The sequence below is a fragment of the Topomyia yanbarensis genome, chromosome 2, assembly GCF_030247195.1.
Source record: "Topomyia yanbarensis strain Yona2022 chromosome 2, ASM3024719v1, whole genome shotgun sequence".
In the NCBI taxonomy this organism is placed as follows: domain Eukaryota; kingdom Metazoa; phylum Arthropoda; class Insecta; order Diptera; family Culicidae; genus Topomyia; species Topomyia yanbarensis.
In genome coordinates, this window is record NC_080671.1 from 170,616,335 (window position 1) to 170,633,838 (window position 17,504).

General features: G+C 38.2%; 1 protein-coding gene across 11 annotated transcripts in view; it reads left to right on the forward strand.

The window, feature by feature from the left end:
* The window catches only part of LOC131682102 (facilitated trehalose transporter Tret1-like), a 173,168-nt gene that overhangs the window by 149,864 nt on the left and 5,800 nt on the right, over positions 1–17,504 (forward strand). For all 11 annotated transcript variants that reach the window (XM_058963314.1, XM_058963315.1, XM_058963316.1 and 8 more), the window contains exons 3-5: positions 4,120–4,352; positions 4,428–4,558; positions 4,640–4,832. In XM_058963314.1, the coding sequence (XP_058819297.1) occupies positions 4,120–4,352; positions 4,428–4,558; positions 4,640–4,832 (557 nt within the window). The remainder of the gene's footprint in view (positions 1–4,119; positions 4,353–4,427; positions 4,559–4,639; positions 4,833–17,504) is intronic.

Here is a 17,504-nt window from a genome sequence, read left to right on the forward strand (position 1 = left end):
TTCAGAGGGAACTGGATAGCTTTAGTACGTGGTGTGATTTAAACAGAATGGTTTTAAACCCGAGCAAATGGTTACGTTCACGCAGAAACGCCTTCCGACTCAGTTTAACTACCATTTCTTCGGCTCGAGCATTCCAAGACACTCTCACATCAAAGATCTCGGAGTTATCATGGATTCGGCATTAACATTCAAACCACATACGTCATACATCGTGGATAAGGCATCAAGACAGCTTGGGTTCATCTTCCGAATAGCGAAAAACTTCAGGGACGTATATTGTCTTAAATCGCTTTACTGCGCGTTGGTCCGCTCAACGTTAGAATATTGTTCAGCTGTTTGGAATCCGTACTACCAGAACGGGATTGACAGAGTCGAGGCTGTCCAACGCAGGTTCATACGATTCGCCCTTCGTCATCTCCCATGGCGAAACAGATTTCAGCTTCCGAGTTATGGAAACCGTTGCCAGCTAATACACCTCGATACACTAAGCATTCGGAGGGACTGCTCTCGAGCCCTGTTCGTCTCGGACTTACTCTCTGCCAGAGTGGATTGCCCTACAATCCTCGGACGTCTGGATCTTCAAGCCCGCGTTCGAACTCTACGCAATAACTCCCTTCTGCGAGTTCCGTTCAGGAGAACCAACTATGGTTGCCAGAGCGCTGTTACCGGACTCCAACGAATTTTTAACAGTGTGGCGACGGCCTTTGACTTCAATAGGACGCGGAATGCGATAAAAGTGAAAATGTTGTCAGTTAGGTGTTTCAGTTAGGATACGGTGCTGTGCCTCATGATACGGATCTATTGGCAAGCCTCGTAAGTGTGGGTACAGTTGCGACAATTCGGTGATGTTCAGAGTTTGGCACTGATGCAGTAGTTCTTCCACCGTTCGTCCGTTACGCAGGTTAAACACCTTGGTGTTGCCTCTTACTCCTGCTATTCCTACGTCAACGATTCGAGAGTTTTCTTCGTGACATTCTTTACTTCCTGTTCAGCGCAGACACAGTGGACTGACAGCACCATCTAACTGAATCTCGTCAGCTAATCCGTTGTCAAGAAGTGTAAGTTATGAACCGTCATCGAAGAAAGTATCGCGTAATCGCTTGCAGTACTACGGGTAAGTACCGGAACAGTATAGCAGACGACGACGCTCGATGATTGTTGAGCCAATGCCTTTGGCTCGGTCCAGGTTGTACAGAAGAAGAATGCACGGTATTCGCTGCGTAACAACTCGTGGTGTCTAACGATGCAGCCATTTTTTGCCACAGGGTTCCATAAAACGCTTGCATTTGTCTGCCGCTTTACATGTACCCTTGCACGTTGGACAATCGTAGTTGACGCGAGCTTTGGGCACGAGTGGCGCCCTGTCGGTGGCGTCTGCGTTGGGCGTCCTATATGCCGGCTTCTGCTCAGGTGATTCAAGATGAGCGTTCAAGAAAGAAATGCCCTTCTTAGGACCGCGACCCTTGTAAGTGCCGGCTGTATTTAGAAGATATTCCAGTAGTTTTTAGTTAGTTTCTCACATCGTGGTAGCGCAATGATAAGTGGTTAGAGCACTAAATCTCGTGCGGGCAGTTCCCAGCTAATTAGATAATAGTAAACATATGTATATATCCGAAATTACCTTTAAGTTTTCTAGCTTTACCTAGTCAATAGTGTCACTGCAATAGATTTAATTTCACTGATATTTAGGTAGTATTTTAAATTTTCAACATTAAACTTTTATCACAAAGAATAATGAACCTCACACGGTGTTGAACTTCGACTTTTTGCTTGCTCGCCCTGGTTGACAGGAATCTTACTGACAGATTTCTTGCCCAGTGGGTTTTTTCCACGTATATGGCACCCCTATCCCATTTCTATTGAACTGACATAAGTCAACATCTCAGCGGGCACACAAATTATGGGCCCCACTGACAGTTCAAATTGTTCTGCTCGTTTTGCTCCAAGCTCGACCTTCACCATTCAGACACGGCACGGCATGCCTCAATTATTAGATGTTTGTTAAAAAGTTTAAATATTGCACCGTCAATTGATGAAAAGTGTTGTTTTGGACATGTCGGTGAATAACAAAAACTTTTCACCATGATGCACCAACAAATTAAACGAACTCGAGTATCACAAAGTTGTGTCGAATGATATTGATTGTGTTTATTGTGGATCGACCCTAACGCGACATTTTAGATGTTGGCATATAAATCATGGCGGCGTAGCAGATACCTGGTTTTTTCCATCGCTTGAATACTGTACTCGGTTTTGACCAAGATGTACTGCAGGTAGGTGAGCGCTAATCGAAGGGGTCCGATAACAAATAAAAACCAGTGTACCGCGCAGTCACCTAATTGCGCGCAACAAAGGCATAAGTGAATCTGAATTTGTTTCGAAAAATCAATCAAAATTGACAGAGTTGTATAAACGGCACTACTGACTAGCAATTTTATCATGATAAATTATAATAATAGGAGAGTACAAAAATTGCATAAATAAAAGATGTGTTGTTGTTCCAAATTCCACGCATTCTTCCATTTTTGGCTTTGAATTTCGGTAGTTTTGGTAAATTTAGTAAATCAAACCTAGTTATTGTCCATAATTGGCCTGTGTTAAGCCAAAGAGGACCAAGCGCCATTTTGAGGTACTTTATCTAAAATCGCTTTAACATCCAATGTGACACCAGGAACTCTAATATCTATTATGTTTTGGGAGCTCAAATAGCAAACGAAAGCAAGCAAGTGTTCTTTGACTTTCTACGTAAATGGTAAGTTATCGAAAAATGAATTTTGGTACGAAAAATACACGAAAAAAATTATGGCGCTTAGTTCGGTTTGGCTTAACGCAGGCCAATTGTGATTTTCCTTAAAGTTAAAAAGAGACAAGAACTCATCGAGCACCAAACATGTTTATCGTAGTGATTTCGACTATTATTATTGATTTCATTTGTACAGACTAGACCCGAACGAAGATCGCTGTAAAAAAGAGAAGGAATGATAGTTCAACAATTCTTATTGCTAGAAGCCTTACATACTACTGTTCACTCCACAAGTATCATGATAGGAAAGAGATTGTCAGTAGGAATAAAATTGTGCTGGAGTTCGAGCACGATTATAGTTTTGAAATTCCGTTAGGCGTCCGGCCACCGAGAGCATTATAAAGTGCATATAATTTGTTTTAGGAAGATCAAAATGGTTAATAGAAAGACAAATACTTAGAGCTTCCTTCAAATAGCTAATGAAAAAGCACCAAAAAGTCTCGAAAAATTGAAACAAAAAATGATTAAGTTGAGACTATACTCAATTGTATTCGCGACGAGAACATGAAATAATTTGAACGGCTTCAAATAAGCATCAACTTAACCAAAAACCTTCATTGCATAAGAGACATCTCACCAGCATTTTTCTTACTACTAGATAAAGATTATTAAGAATAAATAAGAAGACTAATAAGAAATGATTTTCACACGCTTTGAAAGTGGATGAGTTCTTGAATTCGAAACATCCAAATGTCCCAAATTATCGGCTTATCAGTTTTCGATTCCGCGGGCACAGTGTCTCATCGGCCTGTTAAGGCGTTTTTATGTTGAAAACATAACGGTTAAACGAGCGTTTTCCAAATACATCATCATTATTTTCTCAAAACTATCCCGTTGTTAACCAAATTAAAACTACATTTTTCGGTTACAATTAAACACAATTTCATTCAACAAACGGAGATAAGCACCGGCCACAATGTGAAAAAATATTTACTTAATTCTCCCCAACTCCAAACAACACCCAAGAGGTCATCGTGACACAGTGATTGTAGACGTACGAGGTGAACATTGGTGTATACATGATAAGACCGGTCGTCGCTTTCGCTGATAAATGTAATAATAACTATTTACAAAGCTAAAGCACAGATTCAAATGTTACTTCCCTCAGTCGGTTAATTTTCAAACGCTTTTTTCAACAAATTATTTTAAATCCACTAAGTACTAAGTAGTAAGATCACTTGATTCCACCTCTATTATTATTATGAACATTTTCAATCTGTATTATGCATGATCTAACCCATATGTAATATCATACCTTTCGCCGTATTTGAAATCACCCAAGCATTAACCGTCACTATTCTATCCTTTCCCAACAGCAAATCTCGCCACACTCATATACGGTCTGTCCATCGGGTGGCTGTCGCCGAATGTGGGTCTGCTGCAGTCCGATGCCACGCCCCTCAGTTCCGGCGTAATCAGCAAATCCGAGGCAGGCTGGATTGGCTCCATCGGCACGGTAGGATGTGTACTGGCAGTGCTCATATGCGGCTGGGTGTCGGAAATTGCTGGCCGAAAATCCGCACTCATGCTGATCGGTGTGACCCAGCTGGTAATGCGGTGGTGCATTGGTTATCCCAAACCCTAGACTAAAACTGTTGCTTTGTTTGTTTCTCCATCGTCACAGGCTAGCTGGGTTGTGGTGATCTTTGCAAGAGACTTGACGATGATCTACACCTTCAGGATTCTCGGTGGATTTGCCGGAGGAGGCACTTTTTCCATCATACCGCTATTCGTGTCGGAAATCTCGGAAGATAGGTATGAAGCGTCGATTACTTTTGGTGGACCCCAGACTGAGGAAAGTTTCTGATGACAACACTTCTGTTTGTCTTTTTGCAGAATCCGTGGAACTTTGGGGGCCATTTTATCCATCACTTGCAATCTTGGTATATTGTTAGGATTTATTTTATGTTACTATTTAGATTATTACACCGTTACTTACATCGCACTGGCGTTCTGCATTTTATACTCTGTTGGGTGTATGTTCCTACCAGAATCTCCGCAATATCTGTTTACCAAGGAAAAGAAAGATGTGAGTATATCTAGATTTAAATCTGTAACTGTTTGCCTCTGCAGTGTACGAGTTCTAGGCCCAGTTGCAGCACATAACCGATTAATGCTTCATTTTCTCTACAAGATGTTGAATAGTTTATGTACTTAACCGTTATGTGTCGGACGCAGTATTCGGGTACCTTTTTAGGTTTCAATTAATGAAATTCCCATGTTTAATCCACAGCTGGAAATTGAAACTTTTTGACATCTAAGTTCTAAGAACTTCACTAAGTCAAGCTTTTGGGTTAATAATGTTGTTGATATAGTAAGGAGGGGCTCCTGAATTTATTTACTACGTAACAGGCCGACGTGGGTACCCGGGTACCCACAATGCTGAAATGCCAATAACTAAGGTAATTTCCAACCGATTTTGATACTTTTGGGTGTTCTGGATTCAGGAACTCATCCACTTTTAGACTTGGTAAAAAGGAATCGGGTTACTTCATTCGGTTCCTGGGAATTTGGATTTCCGGAAACATGATCCAGTGCTGGGATACTATTTGTGAATTTAAATGGAATACTAGAAATATGGGTATCAAAATTCTTGGAATTGCATCAGTAGGCTGTATCTCGTGGTTTTGGAACCATTTGGTGATTGGACCCCGTAACAGACAATCCGAAGCAGGTTCCCATAAGGCGTGAGTAGCCATTCCATTCCAATTAGATTTTTCAAATTTCCATAGGGTCCCGTGACAATAAATAACAGACTTCCGAGACAATTTGAAGAGTTTTGATACTCATATTGTTAGGACATTATTAAAATTTATAAATCATACCATAGTACTGGTACATTACTCCGGAAAATCCGGATTACCAAGAACCAGATCGATTAATCCGTTTCAATTTTACAGAATCAAAAAGTGGACAAGTTTTTGAATTCAAGACATCTAAACATGTCGAAATCGGTTAAAGGAAGCCATAGTTATGAGCATTTCAATTTGTGGGTACCAGGGTTCCCTAGTTGGCCTGTTAAAGGCGTTTTTTGTTGGACACATTACGGTTAATGTGAGTGATCTCGGAACTATCAACTGCATATGAGAAAGGTAGTTTATAAATTTCAGTAATTCCGACATTATTGATCAGCATTTAGATTCAGAATGTTTCAAGAGCATATGTGATCTACGATGTATTTCTAGGAATCGTAAAGACATGGCCAGGTGTTATACTGCCCATGATCGCATATCAGTGTCATAAAGATAGGAAATCCCATAGAAAATGGGACAAATGCGCGATCATGGGCAGTATACTGTTGCATGAAAATATTTCACTATATCAGCCTCCCATGCTATTGTATGCCAATTATAAGTGATCTATGATGTATTTGGATGATAGTGCACAAAAGTTTTTTTGCACTTTGATTTCTTTTAACGGGACCACAACCATTAGCGATCGTTCTATGCGATCATAATTAATGTTTCCTTTCTTTGCTTTTCGACTACTAGCAAATACTCGTCGCGCGTTGCTGCAACTTTCAACGAATTAGGAATAAATCACAATCTGTTCCGAAGCGCCATCTGTCGGGCAGATAATCCCCAACCAATAGCACACAAACACGCTTCATAACAAATGTCTCCTACGTATAAATTTTTAACGGCGATCGGTTAAGCCGTTTGTTAGTCCATAAACCTAGCCGCATTTGTTTTAAAGAGCATGTCTTGCCGAAACCTAAAGTCATAGCTGTTTATAATGTTGTTTATAAACAGTGAGCGCATGAAAGGGTGAAGTAACACAGGCTATGGCTATGGCTAATTGATTTTCAAGCTATGCTGGTTTGTTATAAACAGCAATGTTCTCTTTCAATATATTGAAAAGTGCTATTTTGAAAAGTTAATAATTATTAATAATGTTATTATGTTTTAATTGTCGCAAGGTTCTACACACTAAAATATAATGAAATTTAAACGACATTTAAATCAATACTAATGTAAACATACAAGCATCAAAAACCATACAATTTTACACTTTCATTTGTGGAATATTACATGTCATTCATTTTACAGCAATATTCGAATAAAAATGCTTTGAAGAGCATTGGTTTTCCGTTTAAAGAAACTGTAATTTTCAATCAACGTGTAAAATAATAAAATTCGTTGAAGAAAGCACGACAAGTCGTGTGTATTTGTGGTGGAATTTAATTTTACATTTATATTCATGCTCCAAATATGCATGAAAAAAAACTTAAAATCACAAAATATTTTTTTCGGCTTAATTTAAGACTACGGGGCAAATTTAAGAGAACCGGGGCGGCGGGCATAGCGTAATTGGTAAATCGATTGCCTTGTACGCAGCTCATCTGGGTTTGATTCCCAACCCCGCACATAAGGGATAGATAATTTTCCAAAAGAGATCTCTCTACCCCGAAAAGAGACGAATGACTTTAATATTAGAATCTCTATAATCAAAATAAAAAAATTAAAGGGTTGTGTACAGGACACACCCACAATGGCATTAAGAATGCAGTTTTGTCAAGAGCGTGCGTGTCTTCAGTAAAAACAGGTTACGGCACCAGCTATTTTACTCTCCGATTCTATATGTTAAAATTTGTTATACACCCTTCCCGTAAACATAATTTATTATATGCCCTCCGAAAATAGGAAATTCTAGTACAACACCATGCTCTCTGCTATGCTTTTAATCAAATCGATTATGTCAATTATTCAATTATCTCTTAGCATTAATTGATTACAATTAGCAACTTTGTAGTAGAGACAAGAAGAAAACGCCATTTTTCATCATTTTCCTACTATTTTACGAAAATCAAAATGCGGACTAAGCACACTAAAATTCTTTTATTTTGTAGAACAGTGTTATTTTTTATGAATAGCATAAAATGTAAAAAGGTTATCTAGGAAAAATTTGAATAACTCATACCCCACTAGCCGTAGCTATACACTTTCTTCAGCAAAAATAGGCCCCTATATTTGGCTCAACTATTTGATGTGTTTCCAATACTTTTAAAATTTTGTAGATACCCAGTTTTGAAGAAAAACTAATGAAAAACACCAAAAATTACACTTTTTACTAAGTTTTCAAGGTTCTGTCACTCTTATAATCCACAATTTGTACATACTAACTAACCAAACTTCTCCATTTGGATCGCCAGAAAAATAAAAAATGCTGAAAAAAATCTAAGACAGTTCAGAGCAGTCCTGATACCCTAACCTTTCATTTAAGAAGTGAACCCGATGACTTTTTTAACATGATGTCATTTTGGGACACCCTACTGTTTAATTATAGGGGCCCCTCAGCTCAGTTGTGCCCAGGGGCCCCGAGGGGCCTTAAGACGGCTCTGTTGACCGGATGCAGGCTGCTGACATTAATGGGCTTGAAGCCAAAATACAAAAACATTACGTCGCCAGCGTTGATGAATCTGAAGAAGATTACGGTCATGGAATGTTGGGATTGAACACCTTCATCCAGAAGAACCAGTGCAAATGTTTGAACGAATCGGACGACCACCCGATAGTGAATGCGCTCAGTTCCAGCGGTGGTCATCTGGTACCTTCAATCAGGTGGTCAAAATCAGTGCCATCAAGTTCAAAGCACCGCCCTCTTACGGACCGAAACAAGGTGAGAATCTTTATCAATCAACAAAGGACCATCGATTTCGATATGGCCGAGTCGCAAGCTTCGGTGCAGGATCTGGTACTGAAGCAGAAGGATCTTGTATCAGGATCGCCGATTCCGTTGCACTTCGTCAAATTTCAGAACATGCAGAATATGCAGCTGTTCGTGAAGGATAACCAGTCTGGTGATGAGACGACCATTATCGATCATTTGGCCTTCATCGGGTCAACGATTGCAACGACTAAGATGGATGACTTCCAGCGGGTGACCGGCAAGAAGGGTGCTGAAAGCAACTAGATTGTTTGAGCCGCCGGGAGAAGGATGGCTAGAAGGCGGTGACGAATATGTTTGATCGTGTACCTAAAATGTTGAAGATGGTGATGCGCGTGAATTTGTTCTTTTTATAAATTATTCAGTAAAATAATGAGTAGGAAAAAATAGCATATTATTTTAACATTGCTCCGGGAGAGAAAAACTCAAACTTATTTATACAGTTTGCGATGGCTCAACTGAATCCGTACTGCTCTGGATTCTGGGTCAACTGGAAGCGAAAGAGGTTCAGGAAATCTTCCTGAAACCGGCGGGCACGGATACGGCTACTAAATAGTCAGACTGAGACCGTCGTGATGATCAACAATTATCTGACGTATAGCAACAATGACTCCATATTCTACCTCTATTGAAGCTTTTTTGACGTTGACGGTTTGACGAATAGTACTCGTGAATATTATAAAGATGTTCGTATATATCAGCGAACAATTCGTTTGCCGAATGAAGCTGTTTCGTAATAAACCAACGAAAGTCGTTTCGTGGTTTTAACGAAAAATTCGTAATAAAAAATAAAAGTGTTTCAATAGAACTACGAACGATTCATCATATGTACGAAAAATTCGTATAATTTATGAAAATTGTCTGCACGAAACTAATTCTTAGCTATTTACGAATATATTCTATCAGTGCACAAACCCAATTAAGTTTTCCCGTGCTTTGAACATGCAGAAACATGCCAGATGCCTTAGTGCCAAAAACACATCACGTCTTTCCACACTATAAAAGATGTGTGCCAAAAGGCTCACTACCCTACATGCATACCAACCGTCAAAAACATTTTGCGTCTGATTAACCAAACGCGCGCACAATCATAAAAAAAATTAATTTGTCCCCTTTGTCCCAGTCCCAACACAAACACACAAGCAGCATACGAACACCCTGCAGTGTTCAAACCAAAGAGCGCCCACCCACCCACTTGGCAAATCAAATCTCGACAAACATATGATATGGCGTAAAAGTCAACTGTCAAAGTTCACTTTGAATGAAAATTCCGGACAAGCGGTCACTCGCCAATCACAGATGTTGAAAGTAAACAAAAGAGAAAAGTTTTCTCTTGCATTTAGTGCGGTGAACGGTGTTCGGCCAGTAGCGGTTTGTCCGGAATTTCTCTTTGAAGTTAATTTTGATATTTGGCTTTTACGCCGTAATCATATGTTTGTCGAGAAATGTATTGCATTATTGTCCAGGTCCTACTCGTGCGAAAATCGAGCTACGACTGACGGAAACGAACAAGCGGTACCTCTATAAATAGCCTCCCGTATCTGATTGAGTTGCTTAGGTGCTCCCTATTGACGGCTCTGCTCAGGATAGATTAACTGATATATGGGAGTTTTCACGTTTTCCGAGGTCTATTCATTTTTGTTTGTTTTTCAATAGTGTGCTATTGAAATACAAAAAAATATGCAATAAAACATAATTTCAATAAATTCCGAATTATTTGGTAATAAACAGACCCAAATCCATTCATAAATAACAAAGTTATTAGCGTTCAAAATAGTGACGCAAAAACGTGACATCGTTTGATTTTAGAATTTAGAATGACACCCTGCCCCTGGCAGTGCCCCAGATAGTGCAGTACGACAATTTCAATGTCAAAAAACATCATTGATGCAATTGTGCCTTTCTCACGTTCAATATAATGGTGGAAATGTCTATTACATACAATGGATCGACAGCCACGAACATGAGATACTATGTGTCGATGATAAAACACTTCAAATTAGCGGCGGATGAGGTCATTTCAAACCAAATTTTTACTGGTTTTAATTGAATGCGATTATTGTTCATTACGAAATCGAAATGTCAGACCCACTAGGAAATTTTATTCTGGATCTTCCCCTGCTTCAAGCAAAAATGTATAATTTTGGGGTGGTTAGCGTTCGGCAAACTAATTTTACCATGCGGGGGGGGGGGGGGGGGGGGGGTGTACGTGTGAAGGGATTGAATAACCACCCCAGTCTATCTTGGTATACCCACTAGGTGAAGGTGATTGGGATGGAAGGGGTGTATGTGGGTGAGTTGGAGACTTGAAGAGGGGGGGTGGGTGCGGTTTCTGATGGGAGGGCACTTTGTGGGGGGAGGATTAGAGAAGGGTGGAAATGTGTGTAGGGGGTAACCCTTCACCGCATACCCCTAGCTACGTCCCTGTTAAAACACAGAACCCTATCTATAAGTAAAAAAAATTGCATGAAATCTCAACGTTTCATGCATTTTAAAGGCATTTGGCATCAAAAAGGCAAATTCGATTTTGAAAATTTATCTCGCAAACTCAACGTAGTGGTTGGGTGGTGGTTTACATAGAATGTGTATGCAAAATTTTAAATAAATCGGTTAAGTAGATTTTGAATGGCAGTTAACACCGCAAATCGTGTTTTTCCAGAGACGTTCTACAAAAATCTTCGCCACTGAGTCGGTTGTCGATATTTTTGCATGAAAAAATTACAGGATGAAATGATATATTATAATACACCAGAGCTTGAAAAAATTGACTACGCTGCATGAACTTGAAAGAAAACGAAATTCAATTCATGCCCGCTGCGATGAATGAAATTTTTGGTTCGTTTCCATCGTCATTCGTTCTCCCGACGCAGCGCTTTCAGGTACGGACTTGATCGGTTTCAGAAGCAAAGTGAATTTTATTTCTATGCTGGCTCTGAGAGGGATTATCGATCAAAAGTGCACCAGATATAGATTACGCAGTTCACTTATGCACGAAAATGTTGAAGATGCTAACTTCTGCCTTCAAACTGTAGACATAATAACAAATGAATGCTTTAGTTGGTGAATGAATTTATATTTCCTCTGCACTCAAGCATTCGATTCTGCATAAAATTTCAGTCAGCTGGAAAGTGAATGAATGAGAGAGGCGTTGAATTTGAATGTCGGTTTCGGTAAATGCAAGCAGAAATAGGTAACTGATTTTGAAATTTCGTAACACTGTAATACACAAAAGTTTTGGTCAACTAGCTTCATCCAAAGTTTTAAAAAAATCGCAAAAAGTATATTTTTCTTGCTGAAACTCTTAACCAGCTCCCCTGGGTTACATACCTTTTTATTTTTCAAGGAATTGAAATTTTTAATACTTTATCTGGAAGCACAACTCCTTGAGATTATTCTCCCAAATTTTTATAGAGATCCGCGAAACAGATCGAAAGTCATAGCGCATCCAAGCGCACTTCGTCTCCCTGGAGCAGTGGTAACTTGAAATTTTAAACTCGATTATTTCGAAATGTCGTTTTTCCGTGATCAAGATTCAACCACTACCACTCAAGCGATTTTCTTCAACTGTTTGATCGTAATTAATTTTTCTCGTACCTCAACGATTACTTTTTATGCATAAATTTTTGTTTTGTGGATGAGAATTGTTTAATACAATTTTTTAAAGCTTAAAACAGCGATTTTTTAGCAAAAGCGTTTCCGAATGCAGGAAAAAATTATTCTTTATTTAACTAATCGTTAAGGTACGATAAATACTCATATACTAATAGAATTTTCAGAGCTTTGGGATTTTAGTTGATTTATTGGTCTTCAATCGTGATCATCGCAAACCCCCTAAATAAAAAGGAGTTTTGTGGAAAAAGACATAACTCCGCCAATTATCAAGATATGTTTATAAACTTATCCTTGTTTATTTCACTGAAAAATGTAATATCAAAATACTATAAGTTTGATGTAATGAAATCATTACTTTATGCCTTTACGTAAATTCAAACTTTCTTGACATTTTTCGAACAAAAAGGTATGTAACCCCTTAACCCTGTATAAGGCAGTGGCAACTATAATGCCACAGTCTATTCTCAACTACCAAAGTCATCAGTCATAATACCAGTGTGCTCTCTGCTGCTACCCAAACCAGCGCAAGCAGTTGCTTTTTTCTTGTGTGCTTTGTCTGAAGAACAAAGGGAACCGTTACTATTATTCTATCAAGATGACTGAGTCTCGACAACAAAATGTGATTCTTCGGGCTAACACAGTGGCCATTGACTTCCGGTCATTCCGCATAAGACCGAGTATTGGTGATGTGGAACATTTGCTGAAGGAGAAAATGCAGCTTCGTTTTTCAGACGTCAGTTTTATTCAGTTGGAGCACGTCAGATACGCGGTGCTGATAACGTTCAACAAATTCGCCCAGGCAAAAAGATTTATTTCGCAAAACAACTTGAAACACGTTCTGGATTGTGACACCACAAAAATAAAGATCCCTGTGTATATGGATAACGGAAACGTGGAAGTTAAATTACATGATTTGGCACCACGTACTTGCAAAGTGGCCATTAAAAGATTCATGTCGTATTTCGGAGAAGTGGAATCAATTACGGAGGATACGTGGAGGAACTACTTTCCAGGTATTGCAAATGATGTTTTTGTGGTGAGAATGCGAGTAGACCAACCCCTTCCCTCCTACCTTACCCTGCAGTACACAACAGAAGGGGGTGATACCATTATACAGCGAACTCTATGTACATATCAAGGACAAACTAACACGTGCCAGTTCTGTGAACAAACGGCACATTACGGACAACCCTGCCCAGAAACCGCTAAGAAAAGCTCATCTACAGAAAGAAATACCAATACTCAGTCTCCAATATCATTCCCTGAGCCACAAACGGTCGCCAAATTTGTGGCTGCTGTTCAAGCAATAATGACAACTGCGAAAGCCGCGTCAAGTACCACAAACTGAACAGCTAATTCTAACAACGAGGGAGCTACTAGCAATGACGGAGGGTTCACGGTCGTGACCCGAAAGGGAAAGAAGTTAGGAACAACACCTGATCACGAGCATCAAGGCAGTAACCCCGATGATGACCAGGACATGTGCGAAAACGACAGAGATACATATGACCCCCATGATATAGTTGACGTGAATGCAAATATTTCTCCGACACGAAAACGGATCTCCGCGCGCAATGGCAAGTCGCGCGTACGCGATCGATCTTAGCATTAATTGTTTATTTATTTTTTTACGTTTTAACGACATTCAATTAGCTAGAGATTACTGGGTAGGGAAAGTTATGAAACTTAGAGCCATAGTACTCAAGTGAGAGCAAGGATGTGAAGTAAACAGATCGGAAAACTAGAAGTGGCAGGGTCATTAGAACAGGCTTAATATCGTGCGGGCTTAATTTTTGCCTTCTGATAATGAGGGTCGAGCTTAGGCAGAATAACTACGAATCACCCGAGTTCACTATCATGTGTCCTTGATAAAGGTAGACGTATCTATCTTTACCGTGACAAACGGCAAAAATTATGTAAGAACAGTGACAATAGTCTAATAAAAATCTATCCCGGCATTCAAAAGGCATACAGAGATGAACAGCAGCAATCATCATTCAGATTGATGCTAATCGTCGACAGGTTTTCAGTGGTGATCTTGCGTGGCTTAATTTTTGCCGGTTGTCACGGTAAAGATAGATACGTCTACCTTTATCAAGGACACATGATAGTGAACTCGGGTGATTCGTAGTTATTCTGCCTAAGCTCGACCCTCATTATCAGAAGGCAAAAATTAAGCCCGCACGATATTAAGCCTGTTCTAATGACCCTGCCACTTCTAGTTTTCCGATCTGTTTACTTCACATCCTTGCTCTCACTTGAGTACTATGGCTCTAAGTTTCATAACTTTCCCTACCCAGTAATCTCTAGCTAATTGAATGTCGTTAAAACGTAAAAAAAAAGAAAATGTGACTAACATAGTCGAAATAAAAAAGGAAAAAAAATTAATTGTTTATTATTTTTATTGTTTACATCATGTAAATATGTAAAAGACACAAGGCTCCGTGAAGCTAACGCCTTCAGCCGTGCCAAATAAAAGAATTAAAAAACTATAATACCACCTTTTCGTTTCTTTCATAACACACGAATATGAAGTGAAAAGATTTCCATTCTTATAAAAATCTACTTGTTAGGAGTCTGACAACTCTTCTTATTACTTTTTATTGGGATTCAGAAAAAAAGGGTCAGATTGGTGAGGAGTTTTTTGAAAAAAATACGGCGATTTCCTTTTGTACAATGAAATACTCTAGATCCTATAAGTTGGTGATGCAAATTTGTAAAAACAACTATTTTTAATCCGAAAATTTGGTTCATGAGTGGTAAATTTGCAAGGAAAAAATATAATGAATAAATGAACGTCTGTAATCTGTGGTCTCATTTTTCAACTTGTCCTCAGAATCCAGGGGTTATTTACTGTTAATCAGGCAATGACCAGTAACCCACCTTAATTTCTTTCTGAATTTCTGATTTAGCTCGATTTGTCTTTATATTTGCACTAATCTCGTTGAAAATACATCAAACATTACGAAGACTGACGTTTTCTAACGGGCGGTAGCAAGTATATTTTCAAAACAGTTGTTATTACGAAATAAATGTAAATATATTCTAAACTGAGTGAAAGAACCCTGTTTCTATAAATATAACATTCATTAAAAACCCTAAACTCTGGGCCTTATAAAGGGTTAAGGAAGCATATGAGTTCTCTTTTGCAAAAAAAAATCGGTTTCTTTTTTTACATATATTGAAATAATAACATTTCAGTAATATATTTATAAACCATCCCAATTTGGACAACCTCCTGAAACTTGAAAAAATAAATAAATTTTGGTTTAATCGTTTGTGGACACTTAAATCGTGTTTTTATCAAATTCATGTCGATCCCGGATATCTCTAGAATGGTACAAGGAATCCTCTTACTTATTCTTGTTTACAGGCTTTTTAATTCATTAAGTCTTTGACCCATTATCTTTGAAAATTTTTGATACAAGACTTTTATGCGGTTTGGGTTTATGGAACTGAAACGGGTCTGCCGATTTGTAAGTATTTATTTTTATCTGGAAATTTAATCAAATACGCAAAACCACAAACATAATGCATTTAATTGTTTAAGTAACTAATTGTTGTCACTACGAAAAATCTGACTATTTAGATTCTTCTCGAAAAAATGCCCCGAAGCAATATGTGCCCCTATCGAAAGCACGAAACCCGTAATTTACCACCACGGTGTTCCTAAAACCGTATATAAAAATGGATAGGCAGCTATTTTTAAGACAAAAATATTTACTAAATAATGATAATACACTCACAATAATGATAATGACTCTGTTTTATATTCTTTTTAATGAAAATTGACGATGAAACGTCTATTTGTTCAATAATGAAAAAAATAATTAGAATCGGTCAACTAACCATTGAAATATGGCCTTTTGAAGTAAACATTCCAACTTTCATTCATTTTTTTAGTTTTCACATTATATTTAACGTTTGGTAGACAACCCTATTTTCATATTTTTTCAGTGCACCATATAAATAACACCTTTTGTACATTATATTTATGTAATTAAATGGTAAGGTTTTCCTTTAAAAACCGCGACACGTATAAACGATCTAAATAGTCAATGGACAAACATGGATTCACGCTTGAAGTCTGGTAGAAAACCCATCTATGACCGCATACCACATCCAAACCGTTATAAATTTCGATTCCGTCAATGAAATATTTTCAAACTTGCAGGAGATATACTTGATTACTATATCTTTCGAATGCCATGTACTAAATAAGTAGACAAAAAATTTTGTTTATAGAGATAGGACCAAACCCGTGGGTGTTTGCTGGTAGCCTTATGAAACGTGTCATAAAACTTCAAATTGCAATTTCTCTCGAATCCCTCGATGGATCATTTTGAAATTCACTGAGAAGATTCAGCCGTGCCACGGCTATTGAACAGATGGGGTTCGAATTGCATATTGGAATAGTGAATTTCAAAATGGCTACATTCAACCATTGCTGCTTACATACCTCCCCTTTTCAAAGAACAACGTCACCAACGAGTACTCTGTGTTTTGCAGTTTTTAAAAGTCATCATCCTAAATTTTAAAAAGGTGCCAATACCAACCCGCTTTCAAATTGCTCCCAAATTGATTATGATTTTCACTGTTTTGTGGTAACCGGAAACTGTCATTTTGGATTTCAAAATAGTGTCTATTATTAGATTCCGTAATCTTTGCAGTTTTTAAGCTTTCATGATAAGCGAAAATCGCCATCTTAGATTACAAATTTTGGGGGACCCGGAGTTATTAAGACCGTGGGGGTAATTAAGACCTCCTCGATTTCTCAGAAAGTCGTGAGACTTTTTGACTGTCGTACATATTTGTGGAAGCGCCATTCAGAAACATTAATTTTGACAGATGAATCTCAGTTCAGTTTTTTAGAAAAAAATATACAACGCGTTTCATTTTTTGCCATTCTCAAAACAAAAATCATTTTAATGGTAAAACCGTGACTAAAGTCACAATTAAAAGTGTAAAAATACTAGGTAGTTGTTTTGGAAAGCTTGATGCTCCTATTTTATGGATTGATTTTTGTGTGGGTGAAAACATAGACGCTCACCACTTTTGTACGAAATGAACGCAAAAAAAACTAAATAAAATTGACGGTCTGAATTGCCCCTTAGGGAGATCCGAATTACTCCTACATTGTAAAAGGATGGTAAAACGTTTTTTTCCTTACGAACAAAATATAAAGAGATTCGTTGCTGGCAAAATTCGGAAACATGAGATTTTTTGACATTTAGTTTCGATTCACCATTTTTATCAATAAATTGCACAAATCAACTCCATTTAACAACAAATTATTACCTATTAAATTTTCTGCTTCTAGTGTAAGATACGCTTCGCGATCACACGAAAAAAGTTTTATTTCTGAAAAAATACATTTCATGGTATTTAATGAAAAATGTGGTTTGTATGTTTAATATCAAAC